Raw genomic sequence first — 18,407 nt, forward strand, 5'->3', positions numbered from 1 at the left:
CCTCTATGTCTTTCCTTAAGGTTATAGTAGTCTTTATAAGAAGTGTTTACTGCGCTTGAACTTATCAATATTCTCCTTTATAACTATTTAAGATCTTTCTATCTTAGTAAAGGAATATTTCACTACCCAGAGATTTACTTCTGTTTTTTTTCCTAAATATTTTCAAAATTTATTTTTTATAAGTAGACTTTAATCTACTTGGAATTTATTCTTTACATGGACCAAAACATTTTAGTAGTTTCTTTGGAATTTCAATAGTCATATCTGAGACCCCTGAACTGAATATTTATCTTCCTTTACTGATTTATGATGATATTTCTATATATTTCAAACTCCTTGATACATATTTGTATTTCTGGACTCTTACTTTGATATATTTGTCCTCATACCACTATTACAAATAAACTTAAAATTTTTTAATGTCTGTACAAGTTTCCTATTTTTATCTTTTTCAAAATTGTTTTTTATTATCTTTATAATTCCATTATATTTGGAATTACACCCCATTTAAAGATTAAATTAGGGGAAGTCAGCCTTTTATGATGTTGAGATTTCCTATTTGTGTTTATATTATCTCTCTCCATTTATTTAGTTGAGCTTTTAAAATCTTCCCTAAAGACTGTGTACACCTTTCATTTAATCTATCACAAAGCACTTTACATTTTTTAGTGGTATAAATGTTACCTTTTGAAATTTTGATTTCTAATTAGTTGTTGTTTTCAGTGCTGGGGGTGGACCCCAGGGCCTTGCACATGCAAGGTAAGCACTTTACCACTGAGCTACATCCCTAGCCCTCTATTTAGTTTTTGGTGGTGTAAGAACACAGTTATTTGTGCATTAATATTGTCCCCAGTAATCTTCAATGAACTATTTTCTTAGTATTATAGGAATTCTTGGATTTTCTATCCACATAATCAGGTAGTATCTATACACTTAGTTATTTCTTCTTTTCCAATCATACTATACTACTTTCTATTTTTTTCCTTGCCTTATTACACCGACTAGGATCCTCAGTAATGAATACAAACAATGACAGGCATTCTTTTTATTCTTACATGCACATGAAATAACAATATAATTTGGCCCATATAATTCCCCAGTATTTCTCTTTTATTCATACCTAGTATTAAAGAAAATAGAGTTACATTTTACTAGGAAGGATAATATTGACTATACATCGAGTACACCTCTATTGCCGGTTTCCCAAGAATTTTCTTTTCAGTTGTGAGTAAGCATTCATTTTTATCAGATGATAAAAATCATCAATATATCAATACAGTTAACTGGATGACTTTCTTCCCTTGAATCCTCACTGCTGTACCTACTAGTGCTTACTTATGCAAATAATTCCTTGCCTGTTATCTATTTTAGGATTGCAAACTTATCATAAGCATGGCTCCATCGACAGAAATCTTCAGGCAGCCTGACTTGGTAGTCTGTCTCTCTAGTTCTGCCCACTACTGCCACTCATCACAGTTACAAGATCACATTTCATGTTAATATTGTTATCTCAAAGCTTCCATGGTCATGTGAGATAGATAACATTCAACATATTTAACACATACATAGAGACAGGTCAATATATTTGTACCTCAAACTCTTGGGAGAACAGTTCCATTGTTCTAAAGTGGAAAATTTATTTCTAATCAGAATTAAGAACTAAAATATTTAAGTTCTTTATGCTGGTAGAATGATACTTTTTTTCCTGGTCCATCTGTTTAGTAAGCATATGGGGGTCCCTCCTTTATGTTGGGGCTGGAGTTCCATGCTGCTGTGCTTCACATACACTCAAAACTTGATCTCCTGGATTAAGAAGGAATTAAAACTTAACAGCCTGGGTTCAAGAGACCATCAAACCCCATTTCCATTGCCAGGGCAGGCAAGGAAGTAGTTATACACTTGCTGGTCTGGCCTTCAGTTTCCTCTTTAGTTTTTGACTCTGTGGACTTTCCTTAATTTCTTGTAGGTTCAACTTTACTATTAAATAGATTTATGTCCTACTTTGCCTAGAATTTCTGAGGGTTTCTATTACATAAAAAATCTCTTATATTAAAATAATTATAAATCATGTGCTCTTGCAAGAAACAATGGAAAGAATTATCAGATACAGTTAAAGTATATACAATTGCTTCATCATGAGGTTCCTTCAAGCTGCTTTTGTAGCTGTAGCCTCTTCCCTCCACCCAATGCTCTCCTTACCACTTGGCAACTACTAATATGTTTTTCATTCCTATAATTTGTGTCATTTCAAGAGTATTATATAAGCAGAATCATAGCATCCAACTTTTGGAGACTAGCTTTTATTAACCTCATCCTAACTCTCTGGAGAGTCATCCAGGTTCTTTGTGTGTCCATGGTTCCTTTTCATGCTGTGTAGTACTCCATGGCATGGATGTACCACAGTTTAACTATCACCCAATGAAGGGCATCTGGGTTGCTTTCACTGTTTGGCTATTATGAATAAAGTTTCTATAAACATTTATACACATTAATTATGTGAACCTATGTTTTCATTTCTCTGGGATGAATGCCCAGGATTACAAGCCCTGACTTATCCGACAGTTGCATTTATTTTTTAAGAAACTACCCATTTTCCGGTGGCTGTACCAATTTGCATTCCAGCCACCTGTGCATAAGTGGTCTAGTTTCTCTGTATCCTTGCCAGCATTTCATGTTTCAACTCTTCTTTCTTCTTTTCTTAGGCAGTCTAATAGGATTGTAATGGTATCTCATTATTGTTTTAGTTTGTGCTTCTTTAATAGCTAGTAATGATGGCCATCTTTTCATGTGCTCACTTGCCTTCTGTGTGTCCTCTTTGGTAAAATATGGGTTCATGACTTTTATTCATTTCCTAATTACTAGTTTGATTTTTACTTGTTAATTTCAAAGGGTTCTTAATATGCATAGTAGTCTTTAGTCAGATACGCACTTTGCAAATATTTTCTCTCATTGATCTATGCATTTGTCCTCTTGCCAATACCACTTTTGGTTACTATAGATACATAATAAGTCCTAATATAAAATAAGCGATTCTTTTTTTCTTTTCAAAGCTATTCTAAGGTCTCTGCCTTCCCATATAAATTTCAGAATATTCTTGCTCACACCTACAAAAGACATCTTGATGGTATTTTAAGAGAAATTGCATTCAGCCTATAAGTCAATTTGGGAAGAACTGTTAAATTCACTGGGTTGTGTCTCACAACCAATGAACAATTTATATATCTCCATTTATTCAGAGTTTCCTTCAATTTCGTTCATTAGCACCTTGAAGTCCTGTACATGTTCATACAGATTTAAACCTACATATTTGACATTTTAGAGTGATTATAAAAGGTGCTGTACTTTTTATTTTGGTGTCAAAGTTCATCATTAGTAAGAGAAATACAAGAGATTTTTTTTGTATGTTTATTCTATATCCAGGACCTTTCTGAATCACTTTTACATTCTAGAAGTTACTTTGTAGATTACTTAGGATATTCTATGTGGACAAAAATGTCATCCACAAAGACAGTTTTACTTATTTTCCTTTCTTGACTTAATTACTCAGGGCAGAACTTTCAGCATTCTGTGGGTGGGAGGAGATACTCTGCATTGTTCCTGATTTAAGGGGAAAATATTGAGTCTTTCACCATTAAGTATAACTATAATGCTAGCTGTAAGTTTTTAGGTTTTGTCAAGCTTAGGAAGTTCCCCTCTGTTCCTGTTTTTCTGAGAGTTGTTCTTCATAAATTTAATTTTGTCAAATGCTTTTTTGCATCAGCTGATATGGGCCTATGATTTTTTTCTTCTTCATTCTTAAACTGGCTGGATTACACTGACTAACTTTAGATATTGAACTAGCTTTACATTCCTAGAATAAACCCACTTGCTCATGGTATACAATTCCTTTTATTTCTGAAGGCTATTTGATAGTATTTTATTAATAATCCTTACATGCATATTCACAAGATATATCAGTCTTCAGTTTTCCTATTTTGTTTAGCCTTTCTCTGGTCTCAGTATTAAAGTCATACCAGATTCATAAAGTGAATTGGGAAATGTTCTCCTCCTCTTCTATTTTCTGGAAGAGATTGTATGAAATTTTTGTAAATTTTTCTTTAAATGCTTGGTAGAATTTGCCAGTGAAACCGTCTGGGACTGGAGATCATTTAGAAGAGGGTTTTTTTTTTTATTGCAAATTCAATTTCTGTAAAAGTTGTGGAGGTATTTAAATTATCTATTTCATACTAAGGATGTTTTTGGACTCCACAAACCACAAAAGGTAAGTCCTGTGAGAGACATGGGGAAGTTTCTAAAAGAAACTCCATTTGTTCTGTAGACGCACAAAAAGCTCCAGAAGTAATACAAAAGACACATCTGAAGTGGGATAAACTTGGGGTCAAAACCAGCAGAACTGGTTGGAAGTCTGTGTGTGGAGCAGCTAGGCCCCAACCACCCTCTCTTGCTTCAACCAAAGACGGTGCTGTCATCTGAAGTGGGTAAAACAGAAGTCTCTGGACTGAGAGAACCAACTACAATGAAGGGCCAGAGTAATACACTGAGAACAGGGGCTAAACATAAATTCAGATATTTAATGCCAAGATCCCAGCTTTCTGCCCCCTTGGTTCCTACATGTTGGAATCAGAAGAGCCTCCCTGAGAAATCAGAGCAGTCCCAAACCAGACCCAGAGACATCATCAGACAGCGAGACGGACCAGCACGTCTCTTTCCAATTCAGCTCACAGTGCTTCTTCTTAACGAAGAACAAACAGGGGTCACCAGAAGTCACAGAAAAGTCTCTAATGTGAAATAAAGAAATGTTTAAAATAAATAAATAAATAAATAAATAAACGAACAAGCCAGAAAACAGCAATTTGGAAGGAACTAAGACAATAAGATGAAAAGGAACCTCTATGGCTCTGTGGCTCCCCACCTGGAATTTATGTCCTCAGAGATAAAAAAAAAAAAAAAAAAAGAATCAGGCAGGGACAGAACCCAATTATTAAAAATTCAAGGAAAAGAAATTATCTCAGAAAAAAAAATAGAGAGAATACTTAGTAGGAAATATTTAGTAAAATAGTTTGAAAATAAGTGTAGGTTGATCTCCCAGAAAGCATGGCAAATGGACAAAGAGAAAATTCGAAGAGCTAATGTTCAAATAATTTGAGTTTCAACAACAACAAAAATAGAGGAAAGCCAAGAATAAATCATCCAAGAAATAATTCAAAACTGAAGGGAGTGAGTTTTCATAGTAAAGGGTCCATTAAGTGCCCGATACCGTGGATAAAAATGGACCCACACCAAGACACGATAGTATGACATTTCAGAACACTGGGGGCAGACAAACACTTTCATATGTATCTAGAGAAGAAGAAAAAAAGAATAGAGATTCTGAATGCTGTCAGATTTTTCAATAAACACCACTTGGTGTGAGCAGCAATGTCCTTAAATTTCTCAGGGAAAATTATTCCTGCATAATCACACACTTGGAAAAATCGTCATCCAAATTTAAAGGGAAAGACATTGTCACATACCAGGAAGTTCCTGGAGAATGTACTCCATAAAAACAAGAAGGAACTAAGAGAAAGGAAGAGAGGTGATCAGGAAACAGGAGCTGGAACACAGGAAAGAGGCAAACGACACTAGCAGGAGGTCAGAAAATGAGATTCCAGCCTGCTCCTTGAGTTCCTCGCTAGAGATCAGATAGTGCAGCTCAAGACCATTTAGAATTCTTCAGGAGAGGGATAACAGAAAAGATGGATGTGAATGAAATATGTGAAGTGAAAATTAAAATGATTTTTTTTTCTGAGTAAGGCTCTTTACATTTGCCTACAAATCGGCCTTCTTCTTCAACATACTTGCACTACTTTCTCACATGCTGTTCTCCAAGCATAAAAACCTTTCCTTTCCTGCTCCAAGGCCTTTGCATGTGCTGATCCCAATATCTGATTGGGGGTGGGGGCAGGGTCCTAGAACTCACCTCTTCACATGAGTGACCTTCTCTCAACAGCAAATCATTTCTCAGTGATTGGAATCAGAAAGGCCTCCCTGAGAAATCAGGGTAGCCCTGAACAGAGGGCTTCCCTTACCACCTAATCCCCCCACTTGACACAATTTTTAACTCTATGTAATTGGAAGCTTCCTTTTGTTTATCATCTTTCTTGCTAGACTGAATGAGCCATGCAGATAGGATATGCATTAATCAAATTCACAAGTGTTAACGTCCTTACCCACATCAAAGAGTAGAAAGAAGACTTGGAGCTGGAGACCTAGAGGCAGGACTTGTGGAGATTTCATTGAGAAAGTTATGTTGTGAGCCTCACCCTGGCCCATCCAGAGCAGAAGGGATGACTCTGCTAACTCCAAACCAAGAGGAAAAAACTTCAGGGACATGGCTCAAATATGTTTCCCCTGCAGACTGTTGGTGTATAACTCACACCTGAGAAACTTGATAGCTGAGAAACCAGCTGCAGCAGCCCTTGTAAGTAGAGTAGGCATGTCTGTGCTGGCTCCCTGAACTTGGACAGTGTGTTTAGCAATGTGTGCATGTGGGTTTCTTGTGGTCCAGAGATGGGTGGGCCACAGGCAAGAAAGAGTCATTGTGGAGTTGTCTCAGGAACTCACCAGAGCAGCCACCAAGGGTGGATACAGGTAAATAAGCAGAATATGCCTACCTGGCCAGAAGCTCAGGAAAGAGTAGTATTGCCAAGACAAAGTGTTTAGAACAGCATAAGTCAAGGGAACTGGAGGCAAGAGATCCCAAGAGATTTGAAAGGCCAGGGGCAGCATCTTAGAAAAATCCATCCAAGTGCTCACAGTAGCCAGCTTTAAACACCTGCCAAACCAGAGCACACCCATGCTTGCTCACAATGGTAAAGTCCAGCCCCTTCCCTCTCCTCCTGACCAAATCTTCCTTTCTGAATAGGTGCAGAAAAGACAAGAAGCTGTGCGATTGGCCCTTCCTTATCCACAGCGTTTGCATCAGTAGCACAGCCCACCTGGGCTGAACTCACACACATTCTCCGACATGACACTTGGCAAAAGGATGTTTCAAGCACAGTCAACATCATTTCAAAAAATGATCAAATAATAAATAAACATGTAAGTATTTTGGTTGAACGATAAGAGGATGAATGTGATCATTCATAGCCCTTAATGTATTCCTCTAAATTCTTCTTTTTAAAACAAAGACAAGTATATAATATTAAAAAAAAAAAAACTCAACAAAGGTAAATGCAAACAAACCCCACTCCTTTCCACTATAACCCTATTGTTTAGTTGCAAATTATTCATATTCTCCAGACTTGGGAGGTTAAAAGGCACCAAAGTCCTACCTTCCCTACTTTAAGTTCTAGCTGAACACTCTCCCTCCAGCGACTTCCCAGCAGTTGGAAGGAACTTATGCTCAACCTAGGAATCTCCTGCTCCCCTGGTCCACAGGTGTGTGGCCCTCCCTTGGCAGGCCTCAGCAGGATAAGTACATCCCACTATTGCACCATTTCCCTATTGTACTTCCATACAGCATTGCTCACCTAGAACAGCAGGGCCTTTACTTCCTCACCACTGTGAAAACATGAGGAAGCAGACAAACTGCTTTGTCATCCCAAGACATAAATTTTCATTATGTATAATATGAGGCTTCTTTGCTATTTGTCTCCCTGGACTGTAAGAACCACGTGGACAGGATCTGCATTAGTTGAATTCATGAATTGTTAAACTCCTTACATGTAACAGGGGCAGAAAGAGGGTCTGGAGCCAGAGACCTAGAGGAAGGACTAAATTTCATTGAGAAAGTTCATCGGGTTCAGATCGATAACCATTTATTGAAGGATTAAGGAGACTAGAGGACATACTTGGTCGTAAAACAGCAGTCTTGTTGAAATCTAAACGAGGGCCTAAATGTCTGCTCTATACCTTGAGACTAATCAGTGATAAACAATTTACTCTTTCACCTGACAACGTCTTAAATCTGAAGAATGGCTGCCGGAACCTTGGAGTCTTCTTTTGTCCAGGACCAGCACATCCGGCTTCATCAACCTGGGGCTTTGTCTTTCCTAAGAGCTGAGGGATTTAAACTGTCCTCTGAGGAAATATCTCAAATTGTCTCAAAAAGCGAGAGGTACAGGTTTATGGGTTTTATTAATGAACTGATCTTACATTTTACACATGTTATTTAACACATCTAAGATGTGGAAACAGAAATTTGCATTACCTTCTTCATCAATGGTTTGCTCAGGGCACATGAATCAGAAATGAATTAAAATCGAAGCCACTCAAGGGTGGAACCCAAAAAACATACCATCTTACCTCAAATCTCAGTGGTGAAATGTGGCAAGCCTTCTCTTCCTCAAAGCCCGTGTGCCTGGGACTCCTGGGAGGACTGGTTTGGGTATGTGACCACACACTTGAAAACCAGTCCCTTATTGAACATGGTAGCTCGAGGTTGACCTGGCAGATGTTTTCAACCACTATCTCAGTACACACCAAACCCAAGTCAAGGGTCGCCCCTCCCCAGCGCTCCAGAGGCACCGACACGCCCCCACGCAGGGCAGGTGAGCCACCACTGACCTTCCTGTCAAACACCTCCGCAGGGAGTAGGAGGCTCCGCCCCCACAGGTGCGCGAGCAGTCGCTCCAGTCGCCCCAGGCGTCCCAGTTGCCATCTTTGTCTTCGTCCAAGCGAGCGTTTCTTGAGGTCTAGATGTGAAACACACATAAGGCGTTACAGACGCATGTGGAAGAAATATCCCATAGTTCCCCCAGTTTTTTCTAGATTCTTCTTCTAGATTGCTCTCAGAGACCAAAGTTGCCTAAAAATGCTTTGCTTTAGAATGGCTGCATTTTTTAAAAAAAATCACACAAGAAAGGTTTGTACAGAAACTAGCTGGTTCATGCAAGTCTTTCAACCTTAAGAAGCCTTTGTTCAGATGGTTTCTAAGCTCAGTTCGAAGTAGGAAATTTTACCATTTCTAAATTTAAATGATTTGCCTAAATATCAGTCTATTGTTTTTCTCAATGATTTTTTTTTTTAACATAGCAGGATCCCACCTTGAACCTAAGAAGTGCTCCCCACTGAAATTCCCACTCGCCTGCCTGTCAGACAAACTAATGGTAACCCCCAAGGAATACTTCTGCATGAGGATTTCTGGAACTTTCTTAGAGAGAGGTTCCACCTCAAGAAAACAAAGTCAGATAGATGAGCATAGCTAAGTTAGAAAGCTCAGGAGTCCAAGAAAATAGGGAAGGGTCAATTTTGTGTATATTTGGTTTGTCTCTGGGACTTACCACCATTGACTTATGTCAGGATACTCTAGGAAAGCAAGAAGAAGAGGAGTTAGTTACAAGGGGAAAATATAGAGATAAGAAATGAGGCCTATTACTTAAATAAAGTTATAGAACTTTAGTAGGAAAACTAAATCAGATATGAATAAATGAAGAGACAACCACAGTCCTGAATGGGTAGACTCAATACTGTAAAGTGCTAATTCTCTCCAAATTAATCTATAAATTTGTAGCAACTCCAATCAAAATCCTAAGAGGGAAAGTTTTGGAAAAGCTTATCTATGGGAAAATATATATATATATTATGTGTATATATATATATATATATATATATACATGAAACCAAAGGGGTGGGAGAAAGATGGAATCACCAAATAACCAAGCAATCAATTCCATTTCCAGATGTCTATCTAAAAGAATTAAAATCAGGACTCCTAAAAGATACATGCAAAGCCATGTTTATTGTATCATTGTTCACAATAGCAAAGAGGTGGAAGCAACCCAGGTATCCATCAGTAGATGAATGGATAAACAAAGGGTGCTATATTCATATGTACAATGGAATATTATGGTGCCATAAAAGGGAAATCTTGTCACATGCTACAACATGGATGAACCTTGAGGACATTACATTAAGTGAAACAAACAAGTCACAGAAGGCCAAATGCTGCATAATTTTACCTCCCTGAGTTTTCTAAAGTAGTCCACCTCACTGCAGCAGAAGGTAGAATGGCAAGCTTCAAGGGACTCAGGAGGGAGAAAGGAGGAGTTAGGTTTGCATGGTTATGAAGTTTCAGTCACACAAAATTAAACAGTTGTGGAGATCTGCTGCACAACATTGTGCTTGTAGTTAACAACACACTTCAAAATTTCTTAAGAAATTAGGTCTCATGCTATGAGTTTTTTTTTTTAACTGCAATTAAAAAGATTAAAATAAGGGCATGAGAAGAGACTGCCTCAATTAAAAGAGCATAGAACTGATGTAGCAATAAGCAATCTGAGCTATTAAAATTTAGTAAGAGTCCAAAAACAGACCCAAGAATAAGAGTATAGTATAAGAACACAAAACCAATGTGATAAATGGATTCTTAAAAAACATAGATAGCTTCTTCATAAAATATACCAAAATAAATTCCAGACATAGTGGAAATTTATATTATAAATAGTAAAACCATAAAATTATAGATTAAGAGTCTTGTTGTTTTCTCTCTATTTTCTTGGAGTGGGAGAGCATCCAATATAGAGTTAGCGTAAGAAAGACTGTCCTAGATATGTTAACAAAGGAAGAAACTATAAAGGGAAAGACTGATAGGTTTAATTACATTAAAATTTAAACACAAAGTATTTTCTATCTCTTCAACTTCAGAAGACAGTAGTGGTCTATGAATATACACTCAAAAATCAAGTAGAAAATGTAACTATGTGGGCTACAAGGCCTCACATCAGATGGCCTCTAAGAATACTGGAGGTGAGATGAGGAGCCAATCTGCTGGGAAGAATCACATCTGAATGTCTCTTTTTCTCCTATTATCAAAAACCAGGCCTATAATCCCAGTAACTCAGGAGGCTGGGGAGGCAGAAGGATCACAAATTTGAGGCCAGCCTCAGCAACTTAGCAAGGACCAAAGCAACTTATGACAAAATATGACAAAATGGTAAATTTGATAAAACCAGATGGTGCTATTTTGGATGCCAGCTAATTAATTTCTAATTGTTGTTTGAAATTTCTTTTTAAAACTATGTGTAATCCCAGCAACTGGGGAGGCTGAAGCAGGAGGATCCCTAGTTGGAGGATAGCCTCAATAATTTAGCAAGACCTTGTCTCAAAATAAAAAATAGAAAGGACTGGGGATGGGGCTCAGTGGTTAAGCATCCCTCAGTTCAACTTCCAATATTAAATAAATAATAAAAATATGTGTTTAGGGCAAAACAAAATCACTAGATAACAATAAATACATGCTATATCTTTCTTTTGGGGGGGGGGGTGGTACAAAAATAATTAAATTAGATCTGTAAAAAGGACCTTCAAAAATGAATTGAAGAAATCATGACTTGATACTTTACCTCTGAGCTACATCCCCAGTTTTGTTTAATTTTTAATTTGAAACAGGATATCATTAAGTTACTGAGGGTGTTGCTAAATTGCTGAGTCTGGCCTCAAATTTTTGCATCCTCCTGCCTCAGCCTCTGAGTCACTAGGATTGTAAGAATGTACCACCATGCCTGGCCTATATCATTTTTAATTCAGGTGAACTTGTACATGCATAGAGAAAGGAGTGAAAATTTAAACAAAATGTTATGGGATCACCTCTAGGAGAGAGGGCTTTGAGCGATTTTTAACCTCTTTTATTTTGTTTTTGTTTCTGTTATTTTATGCAATCTTTTTAAAACAAAACACATAATACCTTAATTAAAACTAGTAAGCAAAGAAACAACAACAACAACAACAACAAAACACATCCTACTGGTATACACGGAAAAGTTCAAGTCAACCAGAGTTTAACGGGAAGGTTCTAAGCTGGAGAAAGGCAACGTTTATAAAGGAAACTGTGAGGCAAGTCATAAACGGCAGCATGTGACCCAACTAGATATTGCCCAGGTTTCCTTAAGCCCTTAGGCAAGTTACCTCATCCAACCAAAAAATAAAAATTAAATTAGAGGGATCTGTAGAGAGAACCTTCAAAACTGAAATGAAGAAATAATGACTGGGAGCAAAGAGGGCGTTTTCCAGTAATTTTCACTCCGGTCTCACTGGTCCCCAGGTTTCATGGCTTCTTGCCAAGCTACCTATCCAGAGCACAGTGGGCAGTCCTACACGAGGCAGTATTTCAGGAACAGTCAAGGGAAAGGAAAGGATAAATATCTGGCGACTGATCAAATCTGTCATCGGGACCAGGGGCTAATTAAACCCATACTATTTTCTGTTCTAATTAGACCACTGTTCAGTTCAGTTTTCTACCCTTAAATGTCACCGAACATAACCGTGCTCTGCCTATAACATAATAGAGAACATAAAGTTTTAATTCACAAAAAATACAATAAGCAGTTTAATAACTGGACATTCATCTGGACATTTAGGTGAGGTAAGTCCAAATCATTTAGGTAAATGTCTAAAATATACACAGCTGAAACTGATTGTCCATTTTGCCACTGGATAGATGGGTAGGTGGAATGTGAAAAGTTGAAAAACATCATCAAATATATTTTTAAGGGAAAGCTGACAGTTGGTTGCAGTATCGTTGTGTTTTTATTCCCACTATCCCATCTGTTCAGTTTATACTTAGAATCACGTTTCTTTCCATGACTTCTCCACCTTTATTTACAAAAAAATTCTTGATTCTAAAATAATTAAAATAGGTATGCTATAAAATACAAGTATTTGGTTTCTCTGATGGGATCAACTGGGTGCTCTCCCACTCCAAGGAAATGGAGAGAAAACAGCATCTCAAGAGGAGCCGTCAAAGTTTTCTCATCTCCTTGGCCATGAAGATGGTTGGATTTTGCTTGGAAACCCCCATGCCACTCCCTGCAGGTCTTTTCTTGTATTTTTCTTTATCCACAGAGTGGCAATTAAGTCCCTGATTTCTACCTACTTCTCTCTTCCCTTTGATCCTAGCAGCATAATTATAATAAGCATTCAAAAAAAAAAAAGAAAAAAAATCAAAAACCTCTGCTGAAGCAGAATGAAGCACCACCAGAGTTGCTTCCTAAAACACACACACGTGTGTGTGTGTGTGTGTTCCTTACAACAAGAAGAAATTGCTGCCCTGGATCTTCCATTCCTCTAGAGTGATGGGCAGTGGGTTGTGAGCCTCCTCTGCAGCAGAATCCTTCTTAGAGCCTCCCAGATCTACTGCCTTCCACTTGCCTTGCTCTTTCATGACTGTGTTCAATCTCTGCACACATTTATATTTGCAAATTTTTGATCCAAAAATGTAATGTCCAGGCCAGGCACAGTGGCCCACATCTGTAATCCCAGAGACAGGAGAGGCTGAAATAGGAGGATCACAAGGTTGAGGCCAGCCTCAGCAACTTAGTGAGGCCATAAGTAACTTAGTGAGATCCTGTCTCAAAATAAAAAATATAAAGGGCTGGGATGTGGCTTAATGGTTAAGCACAGCTGGGTTCAATCCCTGATATGTATGTATGTACGTATAAGTCAATAAATAAGTAAGTAAATAGAAATAAAAAATGCAATGTCCAGAATACAACACTGCATCTAAGAGGAAACAGAGACCACGCATTGTCTCTCTGGTCCATTTTTCTTTTCATGGAACCTAAGCCTTAGCTCCTCTTTCCTTCTCTCCTTCCTCCCTCTCTTCTCGCCTTCTTTCCTTCTTTCTTCATTCCTTTCTTTTTCAGCCACACTTTTTATTGGAATTCACTATGGAGGCAATATCACATAATGGTTAAAAGCTGTTTGAATCTGGACACATTTCTTAGGCTTTCTAAAACTCATCTATTAAATGAGATGATCACCATTGCCCAAACAGGATTTAAAGCAAATATCATACAAAATAAATCACACAGCATCTCAATAAATGTAGGTGGCGAATGTCTCATAAATGTCCGCAAGCGTTGTTCTTATTCAAAATAATGTTGTTGTTTTTTTCACGACGAGGACAGACGGTAGAGCCAGCTCTGTTCCATTTGTGCTTATGCAAGACTTAACATTAATCACTACTGAATTTCCTTTTGTTGGTTTTGGCCCAGGATACCAGCCTGTTGAGGTCTGCTTCAGCCCTGATCCCATCGCCCATCTGTGAGCCACTCTGCAGTTTTGCAGCGTCCATGTGTTCACCCGATAAATGTGCTGGACATAGCTCCCTAATCTTACAGAATTCCATTAACACATATTTCTACTTTTTAAAAAAAAAATAGTAAGCAGACCATAAAGTCACGTAAGCAGCCAACTAATCAGACTTGGAATCTGTGAGCACAGTTTAATGTTACAATAAAAATATGAAACAATACCAATCACTGCGGTCAAATGGCAGGAGGCAGGGAGAGGAGAAATCTGCTGTGAGGAGGAATTGGACCAGGCAGGGGGGAAGTCAACATTCTCAGGCTGCAAGGTAGTGGCGGCCAGCCTCCCGAGAGAAGAGGTATGGCCAGCCCCAGCCCAGACATCCTGTGACAATAAAATACAGCCAAAGAACCAGCCCCATGGCCACGTCTTTGACCTCAAGCAACTTCTGTGTTTATCAGTTGGGTACCTCTGTTCACAGTTCCTCCTTTTCAACATTGTCAAGTAATTATTTAAATTAAATTTAATTTAATGTTACTTGATAAGGTTAATTGTTTCCAAACCCAATCCAAGTCTGACTTCATCCAAGTCTATGTCCCTGCCTGAGTCTAGACCCCATGGTAAGGCCTGGGGGAAACCCAGAATTGTGAGGCAGCTTCTTCTTATGGATGGAGTGAGTCCTACATGCCAGCACTTCTCCTGCCTTCTCTCTCACCTTCTCCGCAAGCCCTGGAGGTGAATATTCCCATCCCCACTTCCTAGGTGATCCACCATGATTTCAAGAACCACATGTTCCAGAGCCCAAGCAGAACCTCTTTCTGACTTGCCCTAGACAAATCCTCTTTTCCTCATGGATCTCTGTTTCCCACACTGACTGGTGTTTTCTCCACTTCCCTCTCGCCACCAGGAATCCAGTCAAATGCAGCAGCCAGCCGACCCATCATCACTCGCAGTTAGCCTTTTGCATCATGGATCAAACACATCTGCTGCTGTGATCCGCTGGACCGCAACATACTTTCTATATCTCAATGAAGTCTTGGACTCTCCCCACCCTTACTGTAAGCAGAGCTGTACTCCTGGTTTCCTAAGGCATTTCATTTTATCTAGGTTATTTCATGAGGAATGCACGTTCCTGACCGACACTCGTGGACTGAGACGCATTTGCTCATTTTCTCACACAAACATGCACCAAAGTTGGAGGCTCTGTGCTTGATGTCCTAGGAGGACAAGCATGAAACTGCCCCTCAAGTAGCTCTCAAACCAGTGAGCAGCAGCAAGAGAGAGGTAAAAGGACAGAGTGAGGCAGTGTCAATCCTCATTTGCCTAGAGCAACGGACACAAGGGACCCAGGGTGAGGAGATACTGCAAACAGAGCCATTGCTGGAGCACTGGTTAAGAGAGCGGGGACACTGGTTTTCCCCAGGGCACATCAATTCTGCTAGAACCATGGGCACCCCATCATCTCCCACAGCACGGGTTACATGCAAGGTTCTATTTATTTGCTCATCTCCATTTCTTAATGTTAAAGAATGAATATGTCTAGTTTGTGCAATGAGACACTCAGGGTAAGTTCTTCTATTTTAAAGGGGGAAAGTAAAACACTAAAGGGAAAACTATAAAAACACACCCAAAGAAACAATATGCACTGTGTGTTGTTTGGTTAATATTATCAGGCTTAAAGATCTCTTAGGAAATCATATTTTCCTAAGTAAAGTTCTAGCTAGGGAATATTTTGGATGAAAAATTCAAAAAAGATATTGTTTACTCATTATATAATAGGACTTGGTAAAAGCCAAGAATATTGTAGGAGTGTGTTCACAATCTCATAGAGACTCAAGCACTGCTTGCCCTTCTTGGATCCCGAGGCATAAATCAAATCATAAAACATTTTCCTGACAAGTCCTTAAATCTATGACTTATAATGAACAGTACAGTTCTACCAGTCTTGCTAAAACATGAGTAATTAAACGCAGATTTCACATATAAGGTCACTTATTGGAAATGCTATATTAACAGCTCTATATTAAAAACAACCCCAAATAAAATGAGTTCCACTGGGATATTACTTCCCAGACATCAAATAAAGGTTCATTCCAATGTTCCCACAAAGGTTATTTAAGGGGATCTCAAATGACTTAGATTTTGTTAACAGTAAATACATTCTTTCGGGTTAATACTACCTTCAGATCTTGAACAACAAAAAATTTAAAATATGAACTGGGTAAATGACATAAAAATGTCACTCAAGCTGTCATACAGACTCAGCAATTCAGTTCAACCAGGACTGTCAAATACCAACATATCTACAGCTGGGTGCTAGGTACCACTGAGAACTGCTCCACATTCCGACCCCTTACCCCTCTCTTTTCCAGCCCAGTCTAATCTTTTTTGAGATACACAGACACACACACACACACACACACACACACACACACACACACACACACACATATTTTCCTTCAAAACTCATTACCCTGAGAGCCAATGCCCCTAGAATTTGGTCTACCCTTTCCTAGCCCATGTGTTTCCAATTATTTTACCAGCTATAAATCCTTCACTGATTGCTCAATTGCTCAGGACACATGTGCCACACCTGGAGGCTTTCTCTACCTCCCTCCCCAGCTCCATTTCTCCCAGCTCCTTGCTCGCATTCTATCTCAAACTCCAGGCACACCATATTTCTCAATTATTCCCCAAATATAAACATGTTTGCTAAGTCCTGTTTGGAGTTTTAAGGACACACTACTGAGTTAGGAGTTTCATAAGGTGCAGCTCCCCGGGCTCTATGGCTGCCAAGATGTGCTGGGGACCTGCACGCTGGGTCGGGTGAAGGCAGCCTCAGCTGTAGGAATTGGCTGCCTGTGAGAAGCTACGGACGTTGGTCAAGAATCACAGTGCCCAGCAGCCCACAGACAGCTGGGGAAATAAACCCATCTCTCTCCTCCTCTCCAGTCGCCTGCATGTCACCATTGGCCAAGTCCAACCAGAAAACAGAGGGCAGAGAGACCACGGATGCTATTCATACAGGTCAGCAACCCGGGGGTGGGGGGGTGTGCAGCACAGGCTGGGGAAGGGTGGAGAGTGGATCTGTAAGGCAGAGCAGAGCTTCCAGCACAGTAATTTACTGGGCCACCAAAGTATTTTTAAGCAAAGGAGTGACTTCAGCAAATTATATTTTGGAAAAATTACTCTGGCAGGAAGAAGTATGGAGAAGGATGGAAGCAGCAGATCTTCACATCAGAAGGCCGCTGCTGAAATCATGCACACCAGAGCACAGGCTCCATGTTGGTAGCACCGTGTGTAAGAGAAGGATGCAGACAGGAAGCTGGAAGGCACAGGAATCCATGGGACCTGGCAGCTGGCCAGACAGAGGAGGAAAGAGGTGCCAGGCCCACTCCTGGGCTTCCATGTTAAGTGACTGCAGTAAATACTAACCTCATTCATGCCTGATGACTATTCTCCACCCCACTCTTGAAGTGAGATGCCAGTGCCCTGAGTACAGGACGAGAGTAGTGACCACAGTTACCAAGACAAAGGGAGAATGATGGTCCCCAGGAGGCATCTGGCCTCATTTGCTTAACTATAATTGTCTATTTTGCCACATAAGAAAAGAAAAAAATTATTTGCTAAGATTTAAACATCTAGAGATTTCACATAAAATTCTAGTTCTATCACGTCTCAGGAAAATAAGAAATATTAAAACAGGATTCTCATCACAGAACGGCCATCATTAAAACAAACTGAGGCCACATAATTTTTAATGGGCACGTGCCTCTAGAGTGCAATGAAAACCACAATGAAATATCACATCACACCCACTAGGAGGACTGTTTTAGAAAACAAAACAGGAAGGAACAAGCCTTGGTGAGGATGTGAGAGACCACTGACAGTGGGAAAGTGAAAGGTGCAGCCGCCGTGGAAAATGGTATGGGGGCTCCTCAAAAAGGTCAATGCACAATTACCATGTAACCCAGCCATTTCACTTCTGAGTATTACCCCAAAATAATTGAAAGCAAGGATGCAAAGAGGTACTTGTACACCTATTTTCATAGTAGCATTATTCACATTAGACAAAGAACCCATATGTCCACCAACAAATGAATAGATTAGCAAAATACAGAATATGCATCCAGTAGAAGATAATTAACTTTAATAAGGAATGAACTTCTACTCCCCACCCCAACCTTGTTGTGTGTTAGCATCCACATTTCAGAGAGAACCTTTAATCTTTGTTTTTTGGGGGATTAGCTTATTTCACTTGGCACAACCAATAAATAGATGGATTCGAAATTTACTGGTGAATCCATCTATTTATTGGTGAATGTCATAAATGCCCATTCTTCTTTATGGCTGGGTTAATATTCCACTGTGTATATAAACCACATTCTCTTTATCCATTC

General features: G+C 39.2%; 1 protein-coding gene across 1 annotated transcript in view; it reads right to left on the reverse strand.

Annotated features, from left to right (window-relative positions):
* Nucleotides 1-18,407, reverse strand: part of Adamtsl3 (ADAMTS like 3) — a 320,949-nt gene that overhangs the window by 219,959 nt on the left and 82,583 nt on the right. The window contains exon 4 of the mRNA XM_026388213.2: nucleotides 8,548-8,675. Within this exon, the coding sequence (XP_026243998.2) occupies nucleotides 8,548-8,675 (128 nt within the window). The remainder of the gene's footprint in view (nucleotides 1-8,547; nucleotides 8,676-18,407) is intronic.

This window comes from Urocitellus parryii, chromosome 6, assembly GCF_045843805.1.
Source record: "Urocitellus parryii isolate mUroPar1 chromosome 6, mUroPar1.hap1, whole genome shotgun sequence".
NCBI classification, from domain to species: Eukaryota; Metazoa; Chordata; class Mammalia; order Rodentia; family Sciuridae; genus Urocitellus; species Urocitellus parryii.